General features: G+C 37.2%; 1 protein-coding gene across 1 annotated transcript in view; it reads left to right on the top strand.

Annotated features, from left to right (window-relative positions):
- Positions 1-98: 98 nt before the first annotated feature.
- TASP1 (taspase 1) overlaps positions 99-22,782 on the top strand; it is a gene marked incomplete at both ends in the record, with an annotated part of 73,977 nt that continues 51,293 nt past the window's right edge. The window contains 5 exon segments of the mRNA XM_010177689.1: positions 99-166; positions 1,744-1,812; positions 9,968-10,088; positions 10,916-11,000; positions 18,586-18,650. Of these exon segments, the coding sequence (XP_010175991.1) occupies positions 99-166; positions 1,744-1,812; positions 9,968-10,088; positions 10,916-11,000; positions 18,586-18,650 (408 nt within the window).

Raw genomic sequence — 22,782 nt, forward strand, 5'->3', positions numbered from 1 at the left:
CCCAACATTCTGTGATTCTGTGATCTTAATTCTCTATGGGAACTGTAGGCTGTATTTTGACAGGTAGAATAATCTTTTTCCTTTTGCCTTAATTGTAGGTGCAGGTTATCATTCCGAATCCAAAGCTAAAGAATACAAGCATGTGTGCAAAAGAGCCTGTCAGAAGGTATGTCTTACCTGCTCCACGGTCTTGTAGTGAGTATACAAGAAATATATTCAGTAGACCTGTCCCTTCAGTATGAGTGGGTATATCTGGGTTTAGCTATGTGGGCTGGATGCATTTCTAGGGGAAAATGGAGCAGTAACCATTAACATGATACAGAGTCAACAGAGTGCATGGCCACGAGGTGCAGCAACGTTCTTGTCAGTGGTGGCAAATAGCAGACAAAAAAAAAACAGTGGGGGAACAGGATGAGGTCACAGTGGTACCTACGTGGAGTATTCCTACAGCTTCCTGCACTGTTCCTGAGGCTATGGGGTTTCTGGAGCTAAATACGGTGTCTGGATTTTTCTTTCATCAATGTCCACTCTTTTTGGAATTTATTTAAATTCTAGCATCCAGATTGTTCTGTGAATACAGGGATTTCTAGAATTCTTTTTTCCCTTGATAACTCTTCTTAAGAGGAGGGAAGGTAGAAACAGGAAAAAAAAAAAAAACCAAAAAATCAAAACCCTCTTCCCAAAGTTGGAAAGGGAGAAATTATAAGACTTTAATTGCCTTTTAAATTTTATCTTTTTTTTTTTTTGTATCTTCTCCAAGAACTTGACTTTGGAACTAGCAAGTCCTGTCTACTAGGGGTTGAATGAGAAACTGGAAGACCTGCCTCCAAAATTTCTAATGCCTTTTGCTTTCTCCAGGGAGAAGGAGCTAGGGAGCTTGGCAGGCTTTTTAGAAGAGCCTCTGAGTTGGCCTCTGATAATTATCACTTCATCTTGCAGTTCTGTTGCTCAATCCTAATACCAATCTAACTCTGTAATGAGAAGCCTCAAAAATCATCCAAACTTAACACTAGCTTCATTAAAGTTGTGTGTTAGCCCTGATGATGATAATTTTCCAGCTAGTTATGTATGAAAAAAGGTTGTTTGCTGTTGAATTTAAGTCTAATTTGAGATTCCATTTGATTCCTTCAGGTAGGTAGCCAATATAAATAACTTGTATGAAGAACAAACAGTTGCAGATTTGTCTTGCAACTAAAGACAGCTTGTTTTCTGGGGTTCCCTGAGATAACTTGGCTGTAGGGTCTTGTCCAGTATGGATCTAAGAAATAATATTAGGCTCTAGAAGTTCATTTTTCTGTGCATATTTAATTTAAAGATAACATTGTCTTATTTGATGTGGTTTTGTGTGTTGGCTTTTAGATGAGCTTACTTGTAGATTCTGTTCAGTTTCATGACAATTGCTATATATGGTACTAGGGATTTTTGTTGAATCTTGGAAGGAAAATTAGAAACTTCTTGATTGAAACATTAAGTGTTTGAGGACACCAGGTATAGAAATTTATTTTTCTATAAGTTTGACCATACAAGAATCCGTTACTAAACACAGTGTCACAATGTTTGAGTAGTGGGATCTGCCCTCGTTTGGTGCGTACTGACTGTTGCCAGTGCCTCGTGTTTTTATGTCCTCTTACATTTTAAACTAATTTGATGAAGAATTTATTTTGTACAGGACTAGGAAAATGTAGGGCTTAGTCATAGGATATTAGAATTTCCTAATCATCAACTAAAAATTCTGTGTTACAGGCAATTGAAAAGCTACAGGCTGGTGCTCTTGCAACAGATGCAGTGACTGCAGCACTTATAGAATTAGAGGTATGAATTTCTGACTGGTAGTAAATATGTCTTTCAAGTACATTGCTAGATTTTTCTGTAGGGAGGTATTAATTTCAATGGCAACACTACTGAGATTTCCTTTTTTGTGTCTTATGTTATCTGTGCAGACATGGAAGCTATGCTAATTTTATCTTTTGCTTTTCTACTGTATTTTGGAGTGAATCTATTTAAAGACTTTTTAAAAATGCAAACTGAATAAAAATTGTCTAGTTGGTGCATCTTAGGTATGCCTTATGAGGTAATCTTTAACCTTCAAGAATAAATACAGTCATTATAGACTTATTGAACACTCTATAGGGAACTTTATTTCTGATTTACTGAGCTACAGGCAGACTGTACTGGCTCTGCTTCTTAGATAGGGAAAAAATCGTGCTAGAAGGCTGTGAGGAACTGCACTATGGACTTGTCTCAAACATTGTTTGCAAGGACTCTCACAAGACCACTGGGTTCTGGAAACCCCGCTGTGTGAAGGCGCCCTGCCCGCAGGGGTGTTCTGCTCGGACATGACCCTGCCCAAGTGCTGGGGGGCACGAAGAGAGGTGCCATTGCTATGGAAACTACAGCCCTCGAAGGGGTATTTAAGGAGGACCGGCATGGGCAAGAGGGGCAAGCTGCTGGCAGCAGAGAGACAGGAGAGAGACAGAGAGGACGACTGCCTGACCGCACCGCACCTCGCCATGCCGCATCACCGCTGGAACAAGCAACTGAGACCTCCTCGCCCGCCCCTCACCGTCGCCTCGCTGCTGGACCCGTGGTGGTGACTGTTCTTGCTGCCCTATCCCGACTCCTTGCTTGATTTCCCATCTTTCGTTCCATCCTGTCCTATCTCTATCCTCTTTATTACTCTTCTTTTTGTAATAAAAGGTGTTCTGGCAGTACGGCATGTGACCTCGTTTATGTCTTAATCTCCCTCTTGGGATCACATTGAAACCTTCCCCGACATCGGATCGGGATATATAAGTGATCCCGACATCGGATCGGGACATAGTCACAGATGTGAACTAGAAATTTTAGGATAAGTCCTCATTCTTTTTGTTTGCATTAATATCTCACACTGAGTTATATTTCTTGAAATTACGATCTAAAGAATTTAGATGTAGTTAGTCTTTAGTAGTTCTGTTAGTAATTATACTGAAGTAACTGTCTCTGAGTATGCTTTTTTGGGTTGTGTTATTCATACCTTTTTCAGTTCTTTGGGATAATTCTACAAAAGTGATTGCATAAGTCACTGCCCAAAAGTGATTGCACTAAATCGCTGCCTGTCTCTCCATCCAGTTAAAGGATGAAGTTGGAATTTTGAGTTCTCATTTGCTTTTTTCTCGTCTTTATGACAAAATATATGTAGAAGAATGGGACAAGGAATGCTTTTATTGCAAAATGGTACTTGTTAATTAAGATAGAAAGACTTGATAATCATAAAGAGATGAACAGCTGTTTGTGAGGTTTTTGGAAAAGTGTCTTTTTGGATGTGGTGAGATTTTTATAACATGTTACTTTAGTGAAGGGTCTCTATGAAATAATGTAGAAGAGAATAAAGCTAAAAGAATTTCTGGGTTATAAATGAGGCAGCTTGGTTATTGTCCCAAGTCCACTAATCCCTCATGGCAGTAATGACTGAAACAGGTATTCCTCTTCTCCTGTGAGGAGTGATTGCTTCTTCCTCTCCAACATTATTAGTAAAGAAGGAAGGCAAGTGTTGTGTTGTAAAAATAATTTCCTGGGTTTGGAATTTATGGTAGTATTCTGAGAGGATTAGCAGTGGATTTGCTTACAAGTACGTTGGGAAAGTGTTAGCATACTTGATAGGGTTAGCGTAAGGCAGGCAGTGCGTACTTCAATATGTGTCAGACACGCTGACTAGGAGCCAAGACTTCAGTCATACTTTTAACTTGGCAAGCTTCTCGGCTTTAAACAGTATTTTTGATCTCCACTGAAGTGTTCAAATATGCTTTCATGTGTTATCTTACACTTTAGAATATAGGTAGGTGAAAACAAAAGGTATCTCTCTAATGGAACTCTTTATAATGCATGTCCATAAACTAACTGAGGCTGCTGGTATTCCACAAGGTTGTTTTGTGTGTCAGTTACCTCGTCAGTGGGAAAAAAAAAATCTACTTTGTCTTGTGATTTTTGTCATGTTCCTGAACTACATGGAAGAAACCATATTTTAAGAAGCTTAACAGTTATATATGTCTTTGGAGTTGTACCTGGGGTAAATATTTTATCTGGTTTTGTTGTCTCCTAAAGACTTCTTTGCAAGATTTAAATACTCTAAAGTGATATAGGTGTAGGAAGTTATGGCTTTAAGGTGAAAGCAAACAGAATAGTTTTTCTCATCAGTTACAAAATTTTATGGGTAAAAATGTAGGTTTTATGTTGACTCTCTCTCTAGGGACCTTCACTACCTTTTTGTTTATGCAGGAAAAAATAGTGACCTTTCACTATTTTTCACTATTTTTAATACTAAAATACTTTATCATTTTGAGTTGGCAAATACATAGTGAAAATCTGTATAGAAACAATGTTTGTTTACATGTGTCACTGTAATACAGATTGAGTTACAGAACAGCAAGTGTTTGTATAACATGATAATAGATTCCATTGTGGGGTACTGTTTGTAACTTCTTGATATTTTGGTTGCTGTAGGACACATTGCTGTGAGTTTATCTGAAGTATTAATCACTCTAAAAGTCCTAGAGAGCTGTAAATGTTGTATTTCAAAAATCTGTAGTCTTTGCAAGGCACAAATATCTTTTTGTGGAAGTGTCACATAAGACGATTTTTTTTTCCTCAGTTCCGCTCAATTACACAACTCCTATTACACAGAATTTCAGCTGATCCAAGAGGCATCGCTTCAAAGACTTGTTGAGGCGCAAGACTTGCTCTTGATCTTTTATGAGCAAGCTGACAGTTTGCTTGTGGTATGCTGTCTGTTTTTCGTTTTATTTTTGCAGGCTCTTAATGGAGGAAAAACCAGCCTCTCTTTATGGGACTGTATGAATCTCAAGTGAAATAGCGTTCTGTGATTAGGATAATAATGCTAATAGTTAACTAGAGAAATGGTAGATTTCTTTTGTAAAGTAACAAGAGCAGCTGATGCAGAGTACTGTGGAAATAATTCTGGTGGTCTTCATAAACATCAGCTGTATGGAATAAGTTGCTTAAAGGCAGTTATGTTTTTCCAGTTTGTGAACTCTGTTGTTGCAGAGAAGCAAATGAACATGCCACCTCTTTCAGCTTTTGGTAATAAAATGGATTTGGACAAGGTGCTTCATAAGACTCATCATTTACACTGTATACTTCTACAAAGACATTTTTGCAGTACCATTTCTTTTTGTACTCTTGCTGTCAGCCACCATATGAACTCTGACTTTCTCTTGAAACACAAAGGGTTTGGAGCACCTTTTTTTTGGGAGAGGAAGAGGTCCCCCTCCATACACACCCCTTAAAACTTGCAGTTTTCAACAAAACCACATGCTGATTGCATTTGTGACCAGCTGTGAGAACAATGAGCATTGCAAGCTTTTCCTTGACTATACAGTGCTTCAGAAAGTCTACTGTTCAGGTACTGGAGACAAAAACTTAAGTTTGTTGTAGAGAGTGATGAAGATTTCAAACTTTTTCTAAGTTTAGTCTATTAAAACTGCATGTAGATCACTTGTTTCTTTAATCTGACTTCAGCAGGGTGTTGTTTATGAACATAATTTAAATTGGGAATTAATATGATTGATGGGGAAGCAGATGTCATGTTTGGGATTTCAATCTCCTTGCTACTGAAATTGCTCATTTTACTTTGCATTTGTTGTTGTTGAGGACCAGTGCAAAGGTTATTTTAAACCTGTTGGTATACTCAGGCAGTGGATTTGCATGGCTGTCAGCAAAATTTGCAGTGAAAGAACTTGTTGTTGAATTCTTTTTTTCTTTGTTTTTGTTTATTTATTAATGATATAGTAATTTAGATTTTTGAATGTACAATCTTAGTCCCAAGGACTTCTTTTAAACAATGAAAACACAATGCCAGCAGCCTTGTTGTGTTAAGGCAGTCACCATAGATGAACTTTTAATGGGTAATGAACTGGAAGTTGTTAATTGTAGTTAAAAGCAATACTATGGTTTTTTTTTTTTACAGCAGAGTGACTGACAGTAATCTGTGACAAAAGGGTTCTTTGAAAACATTTTAGCTGGTGTAATTGAAAGAGCCATGACTCATCCTTCTAGACTATTACTTCTTTTCACTAAATTCCCCACAAAAAAAAATAAAAAATTGCAGTGTGTCAAAAGAAATACCTATAGACTTTGAATCCCTTTTCAAAGTTGCAAATAAACCATGGCCTACACTGTATCAAAGATGGATGGATTTTTTTTTTTAATGCATTTTAAAAATAGACCGTTTTAACTATTTGCCTAGATGTAATTCAGGACTATTAGTGTTGTAGTGTTGAGTAACTTCTTCAAGCATTCCAACTTTGACCACAACTAGAAACTTCAGCATGCCTATGTTTGTTACCAGAACATTTATAAATATATCTTGAAGTAAAAAGGATTCTAAAAATAAAAATTATACTCTTGGTAGCTTGAGAGTTTTTACAAGATGGGCTAAGTCTGGAAAATAAAACTCGTTTCACGTCTTTAAGTTCTGTATTATCTCCTTTGCTACAGGTTTACATTGTAAGTTAGAGATAACTTCAGTGGTGGTGTAAATGCCAGGTAGTCTAGTATTTTGCACGTAATTGAAAGTTTATGGTTTGTTAAAATGCTTTGAATGGCCATTTCTGTCTTTTCCCTCTTCTTTTTTACTTTTCTGTGGTGTTAGGCTGCTGTTAACATGCTCAGCTCATGCTTGGCTTGCTTTCTTCTCTTTTTTCAGTCTCCTTAGAAATCTCAATGCTGATGTCTGCTTGTGTTTTTAAATAAAAGTATATTCCTGAAGATAACTTCTGTATTATGAAGCTTTTCCTCCTTTCCCTTCCTCCCTCTTCTTGGGTACATGCTTTGATTGGGTTCTTCCCTGTCCTGTGGTAGTCATATAATTCTTACAGTACTGCATTTTTCTGTCTGGGTGTATGAAGAAACTGCTTCAGTTAGCACAGTTAATTTTATTCCCCATTTGGAAGCACACACACTTCTGTTTTAATAATGTTTCTGCATTCCTTGAAGGTTTTGAATTTTCATTTCAAAATACACCTTAATTTTCATAAGTTGTATTCCTCCATTTGTATATCAGAGTCTTGAAATCTTTTGGTAAGACTTTGCAGAGATTTGTGTTTTCAAAAAGAGGTGTATTTCATGTCCTTGCCTATTCATAAAGTAGGAGTGAATTTCTGTTTCTATTTTTCATAAAGATTTTTCCCTGGCTCATTTCGAAGGCTTTCTATCTCATTTCAGACACACTCAGATAGGTATCAGAAATTCCATGCATTCACACCCAGTTCCCGCACTGTCTTAAAGCTGTTATCAGATCACCTTTCAGATCTGTGAAGTTAGAGCAGACCATCTTCCTCTTTGCAGTTCTGAGACCATCTTCTTAATTGAGTGCAGTCTGATTGCAAAGCTAAGTAAAGCTTCACAGAAAATATGAACACGTGCTTGGAATTTTATCTTTATTTCTTTTTACTGGAGAACTTACTCATGTTGTGACTGATTGTACTGGTAAGATTCCTTCTGAGTCCTCAAATGAGGGAGTCATGCCACCAAAAAGGCATCTACAGTTTTGTTGGTGTAGAGTTCTTATTTAGCCAATGTTCTGTAGTATTATGATAAATATTCTGTAGGGAGGAATAGCTGGCGTTCCCTTTGTCTTCAGATCCCCTGAATAAGTTGTCTCTTGGTGCATCCTTGCTGTTGTGCCAGTGAAGGTGCTATGCCAAAGCATGAAGCACATCTAGATTTTTAGAAATAAAGTGAACTAACACTCTCTATCCTGTATTTTTCCCCGCTCTGTTCTGATTATTGTGTTTATCAGATAGTAGAGAGCTTTCTGTCTTGGCTACAGAGGGATTCTGGACAGTGTTACTAGGACTTCTGTTCTGATGGGCCCTCTTACTCCCTTTATCTGGCCATGATATCTACCCTTAAGATAACAGCTGTCTTTGCTTTGTGGCTGTGTCAGACCTGTAGAGGACACAGTTCTTCCTCTTTGCTAATGCTGTTGAGTGTAGTGCGCCGAGCAAATGTTTTTGGAACAGAACATTAGAAATTTGTCTCCAGGCTTGCAAGTCTGTGCAGTCTGATTACAAGTGGGCAAGGAACTTGGACAGCACTAGGCGTAAGTGTTGTTCATCCTAACACATTCCTGTTTTTACTTTGTCCTTCAAGTACCTTTCACTGTTTGTGTTCAGATTCCTTCCAGCACTTCTCTGCTCCTTTCTTCTAAATGCCACTGACATATTTTTCTATATACTTGTAGAGCCTGGGGAGCAATGAAGTTGGTTAAACCATTGTCTGCTCTGCAGTCTTCCACCTTTTCAAGGCCATTATCTTGGTAGCCTTTTAAAAATCATATTCCCCCTGCTCTTCTCCTCCTAGGAAAAGTTATTCTCTGTGCACTAAACTGCAAATGTTTCATGATCCTGAAATCTTATCAAATTTACTTATTTGCTGTAAGGCATAGCTGTCAAAATGAACAACACCATGAATTTGAAGATCTGTTGTGGTGTGGGATAAAATCTTGTGCTATTTCTTGGATGCAGAAGGAAAAAGAAAATAAAGATGATTAGTATAAAATGAACATGGAGAGATTACAGTCTGTTTTGTGATGATGTATTAGTCATGTATTATGTATTCATGATTCTTCAGGAAGATAGCATTTTGGTGACTCAAACACTAAGAACACTTTAAATATCTTTGTAAATTAGAATCAACATCTTCAAAAACAGGTTTCAAATTTACTTGCTACTTGCTCATTTGAAAGTTAGCAAAAGCTAACTGACTTGCATCAAATGTATTTTTCATTTCTGTGTTCTCTCTCTTTCTGTTGTTTCCTTGTATTCATTACAAATCAGTAAGCACAAAAACGAACTGGTTCACTTAACATTTCAGACAGAACTTTGAGCTATTTCCAGCAGATTTGTGTTCTAATTCAGCTTGTGTTACATGTACTGTTGTAGTATGACCATCTAATTTCATTGACATGTTCACATGTGGTCTAAACAACTATTTTCTTCATTGCATCAGGTTGTTAATGCTATTGTAATAAAACCAGATATGAAACTCTGAAAGCATGCAGCACCCCCCTGAAATTTTACTGTTTGGCTCTTCTGGGCTGTTCTCTTTTCTCTGTCCTGAACTCAGTTTTGTGCTTGCATCTAGAAAGAGGGGGTTATATTGAGCTGTCAGTGAAACTCCTGAACTGTACTACTTTAAAACTTTGTGTTTTTAAAGTTGTGAGGATGCTCTGATTAAATGGGAGGGCAAAAATGGGTATTCTTAATTCTAGCATGCAAAACTCCTCTGAGAACCTTCAGTTTGCAAAAACCTACAGAAAGTGCTTCTAAAAGAGGAGTTAGTTTTTAATTAGTTTATTAAATGCTGTTCTGTAATTTCTATGAAATATGTCTTGGTTAAACTTCCTGATCACAGTGATGACTGTTCTTATGCTAATGATCAAAGATCTTTTACAAAGTAAATTGTTACTTGTGCCAATTCTTAGTGTCTGTGTGCGGAGCTGCAGTCATAGCCTTAAAATGAGGAAACCTGCTTTGCTGCTCTGTCATACTTTCCAAGTTTCAAAGATAGATGCAGTGGTCTATGCAGTGATTATTAACTGTTACTTAAATTGACTGACAGGTTAGGGACCAAATGAAGTGGGTATTTTGAATGAGGGAGGAATAGTTTTGCACTTGTTTTGTAAGGCTTTTACTTGCATATAAATTATCATCTTGAATTGTTGGGTGATTGTTTTTTATGCATATTATTACACTTGAGATATATCACACCCTATAGACAGTGTAAGGTATCTGTTATAGTAATGTGAGATGCCCTGTTCAAAATGCTGCTGGTTTTTGTTGTGGAAGATTAAACTACTAGAACAAGAAAATGCGTGGCACCAAGATCATTGTCATCAGATCAGTAATAGAAAGGTTTTGTTCTAGACTGTTATGGATATGGCCTTATAACATTTTGTTCTTATTTTTAGGATTCTCCTTTTACAAATGCAGGATTGGGGTCTAACCTAAACCTTCTGGGTGAGATAGAATGTGATGCCAGTATAATGGATGGAAAGTCATTAAATTTTGGAGCAGTTGGAGCACTGAGTGGTATGTTAATTATGTATTATAAAGCTAATTACTGATTTAAGTGCAAAGATCAGTTTTGTTCTTTTTTGTTGCTTTTTTGGGGGCCACACACATGACCTTATAAATACTGCCTCATTTAAACAAATTCTGTGTCCTTTAAAAATGGGGGAGGCATTACTGTTCCCTGAAATACTGTTTTGTGTTAGTTTGCTTTGTGTAACATACTGTCTCATTAGTTCACAGCCTTAACTGTTACTATTGAATAGCTTCAAGCTTTGTTCTTTATCCTAGAATAGTTCTAATGGTAATAACTTCCTAATGTAGATATAAATCTAAAATAAATAGTAAAATTAAGTGTTTCAAGGCTTGTTTGTTACAAAATATATCCTTCCAACCATGAGGAAGACGGAAATGAGGGAGTGAGAAAGCTCTGCCTGGATCCTATAATCCCTGTTCTGACCAGATAGATCCAAATGAAAACATCTTGGAAAAATTAATTCTCATAAAACATCTTTGGCCTGTAGAATACCACAGATTTAATTAGAGATTTCTGTAATAGGAGGTCACTCCTAATATTTCAATTTTATTTATTTTTTTTTAATGGAGAAAAAAAAAAAGGTGAGGGAAGTGTTGATTTGAAGACTTTGTCACTACTGATAGGCCATGTGAAGGAATAACTGATAAATTTGTTATTAAATTGAAACATAACATAAGGTGTCTCTTAATGACTTGGCAAAGCCTTGGAAGTTAAAGGAAGCTGACTTCCATTGCCAAAATGAACACTACAGGGCTATGTGGAAAAATATTTTAATGTTTTATTCCCATTTTTTGCTAATTTTTCTTTTCAGGAATCAAGAATCCAGTTTCAGTTGCAAATAGATTGTTGTGTGAAGGGCAGAAGGGAAAACTCTCTGCTGGCAGAATTCCACCTTGGTAATTGCTTTGTTCTGCTTGACTTTACTTTGGTCTTTCGTCTCTACTGCATGCAGTGTTTGAAGGTTATGTGTTATCCCAAGATGGCTGGTGCTGTTTTACATACCAGCGATAGTGTGCCTCTAAGATGAAGATAAGCTTTGTTCTCTGATCTTGAAACATCTTGTGCACTTGACGAAGCTGTGGGTAGGATGAAGTATTGTGAATAGATGGCAATGTCATTTTGTGACAGTTTCTGTCTGTGTGATTATTTCCAGTTACATCCTACTGAATTTTTATGTTTGTTACGGTAGCATTTTGAAAAATCCCTAAATATGTCAAGATTAAAATTAAATTCTACTTCCTTTGCCTCCATCTACCTTTAAAAAGCAACATAGTTTTTAACAAGTATGTAAAAGAGTTCTACTTTACTGTCTGTCTTTGTGGCTTTATTTTGTACCTACGGTGTGGAAATGTGCAGTGTTTAGTAACTTCCTGTTATCTTAGCCAAAATGGGAAGTTATTTTAAAGGTAGATTAAATAGTATTTACAACAACAATGAAAATATGCAGTCCTTTATTGAGATGGGTATAATACTTAGATGGAAGAGGTAACTATTAAATGCTTAACAACTTTAAATATTATTGCATCATTTTGGAAAGAATCCAAGAAATGTGTCAGAATCAATTGCTCTTAAAATCATCTTATTTTCATTAGCAGCTTAAATTGGCAAGTAGAGAACTTGAATGATTCGTTCATATTAATTGACTGCTATCCTCAGTTATCATATCTGTTGCAGAAATTTGCTACAATTTGCTAACAAATGGACTACAGTATTTGCAAATGTATTAAACCGGCATTTATGTAGTTTAAAATATGCATATTTAGATTCACAAATTTTACTTTCCTTCCTAGGTTATTCTGTAAAATTATCCAAATAGGCTGTAGCTGAATGGTATAGTATTCTAATTTAAACAGTGAGGAAAAGCACTATTTCAGCATTCTGTCATGCTGCAAAGGAAGTTCACAGATCAAAAAAAGCCACCCTGAAACCAAAACATCAACAAGTAGATTTTGCATTTGAAACTCTTCTTTAATGAAGAAAGGAAAGAGTAAGTGTAGTTAACAAGAGAACTTATTTTTTTCCAGAGGATTTTACTAAGCAATAGGAACTTGAATTTCAGTTGCTGTTAGTAGCTCATTTCTTCAGATGTTAGGAGAAAGCAGGGCTTAGTTGAGTTACATTAAAGCGAGTGTCAAAGGAGATGATGTTTTTTGGTGTTCCAGAACCAGTACTGAAATCAGCTATGGGAGCAAGCACTTGTGATTTAGTTTTGTCTGTATCATCACAGTGTTTTCTCAAATTGCTGTAAGGAAGAGCACTTGGCATTTTAGCATGTTTGCTGTAACTTCATGACCTAGTTTATGCTGCTATTATTTTAAAAATAACTGAATGGAAAAGAAACTATATCCTCTTGCCCTCAAAGGACAAGACTAAATCTTTCAAGCACTGTGCAAGGTCTTGGCTAACAGTTGCTTTTAAAGACAAGAGAGCTCAGACTCTTGAGGTGAGAGGTGAACTGTCTTTGGAGCCAACACATACAGTTTATTGTGCAAAGACTGTGGACCTGAGTTACCTAATACATATTTTCATTTCCTTTTTCCCATTCTGTATTTTTAACATATATTTTATTAGACCAAGTTAGTTACTTTGGGAACAATCTATACTAGTGGGATATGATGGGTTGTGCTTTGGTAGATGGATTGACTTGCTTTGGTAGATGCTCCTGTACGTAGATGCTATCCCAAGTTCAGAATGATAGAGCTCATGTTCATTGTAGGTGATGGCCGTTGACAATTTCATGCCTTTCTGACAGGGTTTGGCATGACACATTGTTGTTTTGGGACTGAAATATATTTCTGCACGAACTGGGAATATATGTAGTCAAATAACAAGGGAGCAGCTGTATTTTTGTCATTCCTGCCAAGTGTCAGGATTTCAGTAACTGATTTTTATTTGTAGAGATGCAAGTTTCATCTTGTTTCTCATGGGCAAATAGTGTATCGGGGAATCTTCCAGATACTTCTTAGCCTAAGAACCTGTTTTACTAAAGAAATCTAGTGATAGAGGCTGTTTATATGATCTAAGCTAGCTTAATATTTTCTGGCCAGAGTGTTTGGCACATGAGCACGCAAGAAAAACTCAAGAACTGTGAGATTAGTAAAAGTGGCATTATGGTTATTCTTGTCTGTAAAAGAACACATGGAGTCAGTTATTTTGGCCTGTTTATCCCTGTCAAGCACCCATTTTTATAGTGATAATTCAAAACCAGTTCAAAATGGTACATTTCTAATTTTCAGTAGAAGAAATTATAATGAATGTGAATTAATTTATTCTGAGTTGGTAAGCTTCTTGGGAAGGAGTGATCAAGTGTCCTAATGGATGTATCCAGTTTGCTGTAAATTGCTCTGTAGAGTGTGTCGTTAGAATCATGGGATCATAAAATAGTTTGGGTTGGAAGGGACTTCTAAGGGTCATCTAGTCCAACCCCCTGCAGTAAGCAGGGACATGGAATTATAGAATGTTTGGGTTGGAGGGGACTTTAAAGGTCATCTAGTTCCAACATCTTCAACTAGATCAGGTTGCTCAGAGCAGATACTTTAAATTCAAAACAGAGCTGGCTGAAGTGGAGTGTTCAATCCCACCTCATCGCCAAAAATTAAATTTTTAAAGCAAAGAACAGCAACCTGAAATGCTCCTTACAACTGTTAGGGGCTTCTAGTCGTGCTTCTGTTTGAAAAAGCCATTGACATTTCCAGAGTGAAATCCTGTTATTTCTGGGTCTAGTTGTCACCGCTTTATTCCCAACTGGCTGAACGTTGCTGTGCACACTGCTTGGTCAGATGCTCCATCACTTTCCTTCCTCTCAGGCCCTGGGGACACACTCTCCCTAGGAGGGCAGGTGCAGCACAGAGCCCACCAGCTTCTGGCTGGGCTGAGCAGGAGTCAGTATCTGCTTTCAGCTGATCCTCTCTCTGCATCTGTTTCTGGAGATGTGTGTAGACTTGGATTTTTTCAAACCTTTTCACTCTGCCTGGTTCATGGGCTGCCATCCGAAGTCTGAATTTATGTCATGACAGCTGATGGTGCTGCTATGGATGTTGGGACCATGGTACTGATACTAAGTCATCTCCCCACATTCGAGCTAGGCTTTTTCATTCCCTAATGTGAGTAGCTAAGATTGCAGAAGCAGCTTGTGCTGATGGAAAGTGAAAGAATCTTGTGTGCCTGCGTGCCAAGTTCGTTTGCTCTACAAAGTCTGCTAAATTATAATCACAGTAGGTGATCCGTCCATTCCTGAAGTTTTAAGGACTGGAGGCTTCAGGATGGGCATCGATTTCTCACAAGATTCATTTCCCCAAAATAATTTTACAAAAACCAAACAAATTAACAAAAATCCCCAACATAACCAGTTTTCCTTGTGAGAAGGGGAGAATAAAACCCACTTAGCTTTCCAGCAGCCGCTCTGTTTGTTCTCAATGCTGGATGGCCACACCACACATTGTAATGAGCTCTTGAAAACTCGGCAGCTTCTGGAAGCGTTGCATAGCTGGTGATGTACCTCGTGTGTGGAAAGGCTGTCGTCCTGTGGGAGAAGGTTCCTCTCCCAGTGTGGTGAAGGTCAACTTGCTTGTTAGCTTGCTTTTGAGGGAGTTGATGAGGTTGCATCCATGGGCCTATCATTTCCCTTGGCGGAGCAGCTAGGGGATGCTGACTCTCCGAGCTGCCATGCCAAGGTTTCCTAAAGAGCCAAGCCTAGGATCCTCTGGAGGTGGTGCCATTCCCAGCAGGGAGAACAGAGTAACAGTTGAAGCATAGTCTGCCACTCATTCTGGACCAATATCTTGTAATCTTGTCTAAACACAGAATCCCACAATCCAAATTGAAATTTAAAAAGTTTAAAAGTAGAGAATCCCTCAATGTGTGAATGCATTTGTTGACACTTCTACAGTCCTTACATCTTTCTGTCATATTTTATTCAACTTGATGTCGGGATTTTCTCTGCCTGTGTATGCAAGAACAGAAAATACTGAACTTGTAAATGTTACATGTTATCATAGAAGATATTCCTGTTCGTTGTATACCTTTACAAAAGAAAGCACTATTATAATTGCACAATTACATGTTGGAGAGATCTTTGGAAGTGGTCTTTGGTCACAGAATAATGGATTAGATGTTTTGTAGTCATAAGTTTGAAGATTTTCTATTTCTGATGCTGAAACCCTTGACCTTCCTAAGGGAAAAGGCTTATTTATATCTGTTTACTATTAAGTGTAGATACATGAGAGTTGCAAGATGGTACAAATGCACCTAAATGTCTCCTTTCTTAGAACTCCTTAGTACAACTGATATCTAAGTTGATATCTGTGTACCTTTTTCAGTATTAATAGTAACCCCTATGGGAAAAAAATCCCATCTTATTTTTTCCCCTCTTTGGGTATACAGAAATCTGTAATTGCTTCACAGTTTTACAGGACTGTAGGCAGGGTATGTACCTCGTGTAACTTGTAAAGCAGTGCATAGTGAAGAGAGTGATTAGAGTGAAGACTTAAACCACATTTTATCTCTGTTCTGTATTTCTTCAGAACACTTTCTTCTTTGTAACAGTGATTTCAGAGTAATTGCTGCATTTTATGATAAAGGTTATAAAGTGAGTTGGCTTGACCAGCTTTAATGAGCCTAACCTTCTTCTGCCACTTCTGTTTCAATTGCCTGTCTCCCTACAGCTGATATTAAACGGTCCTGTTTGGAGCAAATAGCACCAGGATAACCATGTTCTTGGAGAAAATTGCCTAAAAAGACCATTTCTAGCAACCTTTACTTGTGTTTTCTGTTAATATGGTCTAGTTTGCCTGGAACTGGAAAGTGTGTCCAAAGTGGCTCCTTGCTGAGAGGATATTTTCCTCTTCTGTGTGTTCTGAGCCTGTAACAACTACAGACTACTCTTCTTTTGATATATTTGGAAGAAAGATCTTTTTTTATCTTGTTTGTGCAGAACCAACTTTCAGAGTAGCAGAGCACAAACTCATTCATCCTTTGTTTTGGGGGTTTTTTTACCCCCTTTGGAAAATTGTATTTTGAATTAACCTAAAGGCTTTTGAGATTTGCTGGGTTTTTGGCTGCTTTCTATAGCCCACCAGCTTTATTCCCTATTTTCTCTCTCCCCCAGTGAATCAAACTCAGTGGTAGCTGTTTAGAGGTAGTTTTGTTTTTGTGTCAGCTTAAAGTATTGCCCTGTTCATTCTTGCCTGCTGCTGCTTTTCTACATGGCTACATGACTGATTCTCATGGAAGCTAAAGCAGCTCCCTAGTGTTGGGCTGCTGGTTTCTACCCTCTCTCCACCCTGTCAATCTGTGGCTGGTACAATTGTGTGTGCTGAACTGGATCACAGAACTTGCTTTTTGGGATGGTGTAAAGGCTGTTTAGTCTTGCTTAGATTATACCTATTTTACTACCTACAGAACTGAGTTCATGCTGTATGTCCTGTAGGAGTCTTACCAACTAATTCTATATCAATTTATAGGAGATACAGTATGGGTAGTACAGAAAACAAAGCAGATCCTCATTGTCTTTTTTTTTAATTTTTTAAAGATAAACTGTTTATTTTAACTTTTCTATGATTATGCTGTCCTTTCAAGACATCTGAACTGAAAGATTTAAAAACGGTGGATGATCTCTGTGGTGTTAAGTGGCCTCAATTAGATGTCTGCTTCAACTAATCTGTTCTTTGGGACCAGAGCTGGAAAATATTTTGTCTGTGCTCATCATATAGGAGGGAGAGGAATTCAGGGTTTAAGGATGCAAGTGTGAGCAAAGTAAAAGTCACATCACTTAAGTTTTGAGACATTCTTGGATGCTTTTATTTGCACTCTTCATAAATGCTTGTGACTGTTTTTGTGTATCTAAGTATTAAAAAGGCAATTGTGAGGTTGATTGTAAAATGCAGTGTTTCTGACTGATCTGTGCTGTTCAAGTCATCACATATCAAACTCTTAATATTTGAGCTTGCTACTTTCTCCACCTACCATTCCTCTCTGTATAAGTTGTTTTATTGAACAGGAAGTGCTTATTCACTTCCCGAGGATATATCGTTGATAGAAAACTTTTCTTTTAAAGACCAAAACTTTCTTCTATTAGTCAATGGAGAATATTACTTAAGCAGGTTTGGCTATGGTTTGCATTTCTCTCTTACCTTAACGAAAGTGACACATTATTTCTTGAGCACTAGCTTACCTAATAGGACATGCTTGAGTTCTCCCAAAGTACCTAATAACTTATTCCATGGTATCTTGCAACATGAACAATATTTATCTGGAGCTGCACTAGTGATGGTAAGAAATACGTATTTAAAAATTCAAATTCTCATCTAGATGAACTTTTCTTGCTGAGACTTTTGTAAGGAGAGACTGGACATACCTCTTGTGTTGGTTAAGTCAGAGAGGAGATAGAAAGTACCACCTCAAAATACCACGTACTGAAAGCTGCAGGTGTCAGATATAACACTGTCAAGAAAACTTCCAACAGCATTAACGCCAGCAAACTTGATATATCAATATTCTCAGAAATCGTAGTACCGTGTGGGCCCAGGCACTTCTTTGTAGCTGAAAGAACTTTTTTAGCCTCATATTCATAATTCTGATATTTCTGTAAAGCTTTTTGAAATTGCTCTAAATCCTCAGTCTTTACTTGTGTCCATTAGGCAGTTGGTTTATTCTTATTTCAAAAGGGAGATATGAAGTTATGATTGGAAATAGTTGTCCTTTACTGTCTTGCTGTTGTTGGTAGTGTTGTGCAGCAGCTTTCTGAAAATGTGTAGTTTCCAACTACCACATTCTCCTTTTCAGAGCATCAGATTAATTTATTTAAGGGGAAACAGTATAGATGATGTGGCTTCCCCCTCCCTCACCCCCCCCAAAAAGGTATAGGTTTATATATATTTTTTTTTGCTATTGCTCATGGTTATGGTAGTGTGGACTATCTTGTTACTATAAAATGTTCATTACTGAGTAGAAAACAACTTCTGAAATGGTTGGGTTTTTTTGCAAATATATTAAACATTCGGTAGATCACTTGTGCAAATAAAACTCCATGAGACAGACCTTTATCCTTCTAAATAAGGCTTATTTTTAGCTTGTGCTGTACTTCTCAAAGGACTTCTTGATACTCTTGTGGCATTGTGTGACTTTACTGGAAATACCTTACCATTCTCACCTCATTCATCTCATGTTGTTGGTTTTCAGGATCTTACTAAGTTATGGAGAGCAAGAATCTAGGCAGCTTTGTCCTGGTTTAGCTGCAATGAAAAGCTGGTGCTATTTGGTAATTAATTTCAAATTTAATAGCACGTATTTTTGTCTAATACTAAACTTAACATCAGAGCTGCATAGTCTTTTAATGAAACTGCATAAAGTTACCAAATGTAATTGTAGCTGACATTTCTGTGAAATGTAGACAGCTTACAAACCAAACAGAAAAAAATAATTGCAAGAAAAGGGGGATTTGTTATATGGTTTTGTTTAAACTCCCTTTTCTGTGTCTCCTAGCTTTTTAGTTGGTGAAGGAGCTTACAGATGGGCAGTTGATCACGGGATACCAGCATGTCCTCCAGGTATCATGGCTACAAGTGAGTAAACTGGTGGTGTCAGTAGGAAGAACAGGAAAGAGTAATTTTAAATGATGCCTCGTATTTTGAGGTGTACATCACTTCACTGTTCTTAACATTCAACTAGTTTATGGCATTATGGTATATAAGGATGGTTTAAGTTTCCTAATTTTCTATTGAGTATCTAAATAGAAAAAAATTATGAACTATTACTTAAGCTGCATTTTAGCAACATCTAATTCAAGTGAATTTGTGATTCTAGGACTAATTGCAATGAAGGACATTTTTACTGAAATGTAGGCTCTTTAACAGCTCAGTCCTGCAAGTCTCCAGTCATGATCCATCTTGGATCCTAAAGCATCAACCAGCCAGGTATCTAAATTCAGCAGGTGCCAGCTTGACTGTCACATTCTATAGTTACACCCACCTCTGAGTCTTTGTCCAGAATGGCTCTGGTGTAAACAGGGTGTCTAATTAATTTGCCTTTTTTTTAACCTAGATAGGCTTTGCTTCCTCTGATATGGTGGAATAACCTGACCCAGAAAATGGACTTGGATTATATTGTATACTAGCAGTAGTCAGGTCTCTTCCAAAAACCTTTTTTTCCTAAAATAAGATAAATTATTATGTTATATTGATACCTCATCTATAAACTAGGCTAAAAATATTAGTGCACTTGCCCATGGAAAGGAGGATATGGTTCCCCTTCCTTCCCCAGTCCCACTCTGTTTTGGAAAGTGCCATTACTACTAGCCTGTAGTTTGCTATAGGTGAAAGCATGCCCTACACTTCCTATTGAAGTTATGCAGGAAAGAAATTGGAGGTCATTACTCAAAGAAGAAGGAAAACACAGAGGATTACAGGATGTTTCTTTATTTTACAGTAAACAGTATTACTGCATAAAATATATGAGCAGTCCCTAAATCAGAGACTGAAACCCAGGACTCCCATTAAGGCTTTTATTTGACCTAGTTCTAAATGTAGCAAAACATCTAGAAATTGCAGTTCAAAGTTGCTAATACTCAATGCTTAAATGTAACCCCTGAAACAGTGGCCCCATTTTACTTGATCATGCCAATTTCATACATACTCATGATACATTTCAGTTTGAACAGAAAGTTTTAATTTCTAGTTCCACATGACTGAAATTTTTGTGCTATCCTTCTGTTGTCCAAAACAGCATTTGCAGAACAACTTTTGGGCTCAGTTAAGCAGAACGCTTTTATTTCTGTGACCCTAGAAAAGGAATTAAAGGTTTGGGGTTTTTTTAGGTTTTTTTTTTCTTTTCTTTTTTTTTTTTTTTTTTTTTTAAGAAAGTAGTTGCTACTTATGTATAGAAGATACTCTAGAAGGAAGGTTTCTTGACTAATAGAAATTTGAATGCACAAAAGTTTCTGTTGTTTCTCATAGCAGTGGGTTTCTGTTGTGAAAGAGATGATCAGATTGTAACATTAAATGGCAGGTGATATCTTTACTGGCTAAAAGGTACCCTGGTCAGAGAAAATCTAGACATTATGGCTTAAAAATAAGGATGACCACTGCTAGTTTGGTTTACCTAACCCAGACTATAAATTTATGTTGTAGAAACAGAAGAATATTCCCAGCCAATATATGTTCATAAACCTGCTCCAAAACACCAGTGATTTATTTTTGTCTCCTCGGTACATTCAGCTTACTTGTAATTAGCAAAATAATTTGCGTTAAAACAATTAAAACAACCAGGATTGGGAAGTCAATGCAGAAATACCATTTGCTAGTGGAATGCCAATGAAAAAAATATTTATGTTAAAGTTGCCAGTTCTCCTTGGCTCCCCACACTCCCTGCTTTCACCCGGGTTTATACATACTGAAACACACACATATATGATTATATATGATTATATGCTTGAGCCATTGCACAGGATAGACCTGCTCTAGGGATGAACAGATGCTGTGAAGCAGGCTGTGACTGTTAAGACTTGAGTGTAGACTATGTGAGTGTTTTGCTGGAAGAATGATTTCAGATTAGGGTAATTGAAGGATACACTGAAAAAAATATCAGTGGCAGAGACTGAGATTCAGTCAGATGTTCTTTGTAGTACTGAGCAAATTACATAAAACTGAATTATTCACAGATGTTCTCTAATTCTGTTGCTTGACCTTAGCATAAATGATAGTCTATGTCTGAATGGATTTACAGAAAGGAGGTATTTGACTATTACAGTCTTGTGCTTCAGTTTCCTTTTTGAAAACTACGAGATAGCAGTGTCTGCTATTTAAGTGTTTAAAATGGATAAGTAGGAAAACAATAGTAGCTCATGTTAAGACTGCATTATTAGCCATTCTGAGAGGCATCTGGGAGAAGATTGCCTGAACAACTTAGAAGTTGTCATTTTTCCTAAGATTTGAGTACACTTAATTTTGCAGTATAACCATTAATGGTAGTATATCTGATTTTTTTTTTCTTTAAAAAATAAACAACACAACAGCAAGAAAGAACAAACAAAAACCTGAAAAATCCATTCCAGAAAATGTTATGCTGATTTCCATACAAGTCTTTAGCAAAACTAGTCTTGTAATACATAGACTTCTGGTCAGTGAGGCTGGGAAGTAACCGTTAACACTGCGTGTGACAACATGGGATTGTTATAGCCAAAAAGAAATTTGAAACTGTCTCACAGGTAACATATAAGAAAGCCAGAATAGTTTTTTCCAGTGTTACCAGGGGAGGGAGAGTTAAACATGCTTCAGAAACAGTTAAAGAGAATGTTGTTTCCAAGCAACCACAAATGAGCTCATCTGAAGCAACCTATTGCATTAAATAATGTAACAAGCTTCAAAAATGCAGGAGGCTCTTTGATTATGCATACTACAATTGCTGTGGTAGAGTTTGCATGGAGAACTGGGGGTAAATTAACTTGAAACTACGTGACTGTTGAACAGCTCTGTGAAATGAAGAACTGAAGTAATTGCCAAACATCAGGAAAGTACGTTCGGTAGCTTAATTACAAAAAACCAAACCCAACCCCTAAAAATCCCTAATCCAAATTTTAGACGTGTACTTGCAATAAGTATTAGCAGGGAGAACTAGGTACATATGTTTTGGCTTCTCTGTGCTGCACGTGGAAAATATATTCTTCAAGTCACATTATTCTGCCTCCCTTTTCCCAGTCCTGAGATGGCAAGAGTAATGTTGTACGTGCTGTAAGGCTGTGGGATTGTGTGGTTGGTTTTGCACGGCCGGGGCTCTCCATATGATCCGTTACAAAGAAAGTTGCAGGATCAGCTTTGTGGTCACACTCCATAATTCTCTCAGAACTATCAAAGTATCTAAGCACCAAACTGAAACAATCTTTTAAACCATGTTACTTGTTGAACTACATCAAGGTTATGTCAAGGCTCACCTGCTTTGTCTTCTTCCGTTTGCCAAGTGTGCGAGGAAATGGGATTTCTACCATTTGTAGAAATCTGGTGGCTTTCCAGTATAGTGAGTGGGTGTTTTCTTAAAAAAATCTGAAATGTGATCTGTCTGTATTGCCTAGAGTCTGCAAGAAAGCTCTATTTATTAATTCCTGTCCATGCTAGAGCTTAAGTCCTGCCAATACTAGAGCCCGTACTAGCTTATGCTAGAGTTTTGTTATCCTGTGCTAGAGGGACTGTTTTGAAAGAGTGATCAAAGCGTTAAGAGTGTAATTACAGCTTAGAAATGCTAATTTACTGTATTGTGCAACTTCTTATAACCGTTAAAAGTATACTTTACCCTAATTAAGCAATGTAAATTTGAGGTCAACTGTCAATATCTGTGCCTGCACTAGTAATAATCAAAATGCTTTCATCCAAATTTTTAAATTCAACCTAAAGTAGATGCAAAGTAGTTGATTCGGCAAAGAGAACGTGGTGTAAGACAGCATCTTACAATTACTTACAGCATTAAATTTTCAAAGGGAAAGAGAAGCAAGGTAACTACTCATGCAGCAAGCTTGTACCTCTAACTAACAATATGGAAGTGACCATAAGTACTTCACTATGTTATCTTACATAGGAACAAAAAGCAGCTGCAGTGGATTCATGTAGCTTGATAACTGGAATCCAAGAGTAGCCACAAATTATGCTTACAGAAGAATATAAGAACAGAACAAATATATACTTACCTTTCCCT

Source organism: Antrostomus carolinensis, unplaced genomic scaffold, assembly GCF_000700745.2.
Source record: "Antrostomus carolinensis isolate BGI_N321 unplaced genomic scaffold, ASM70074v2 scaffold4131, whole genome shotgun sequence".
Taxonomy (NCBI): Eukaryota; Metazoa; Chordata; class Aves; order Caprimulgiformes; family Caprimulgidae; genus Antrostomus; species Antrostomus carolinensis.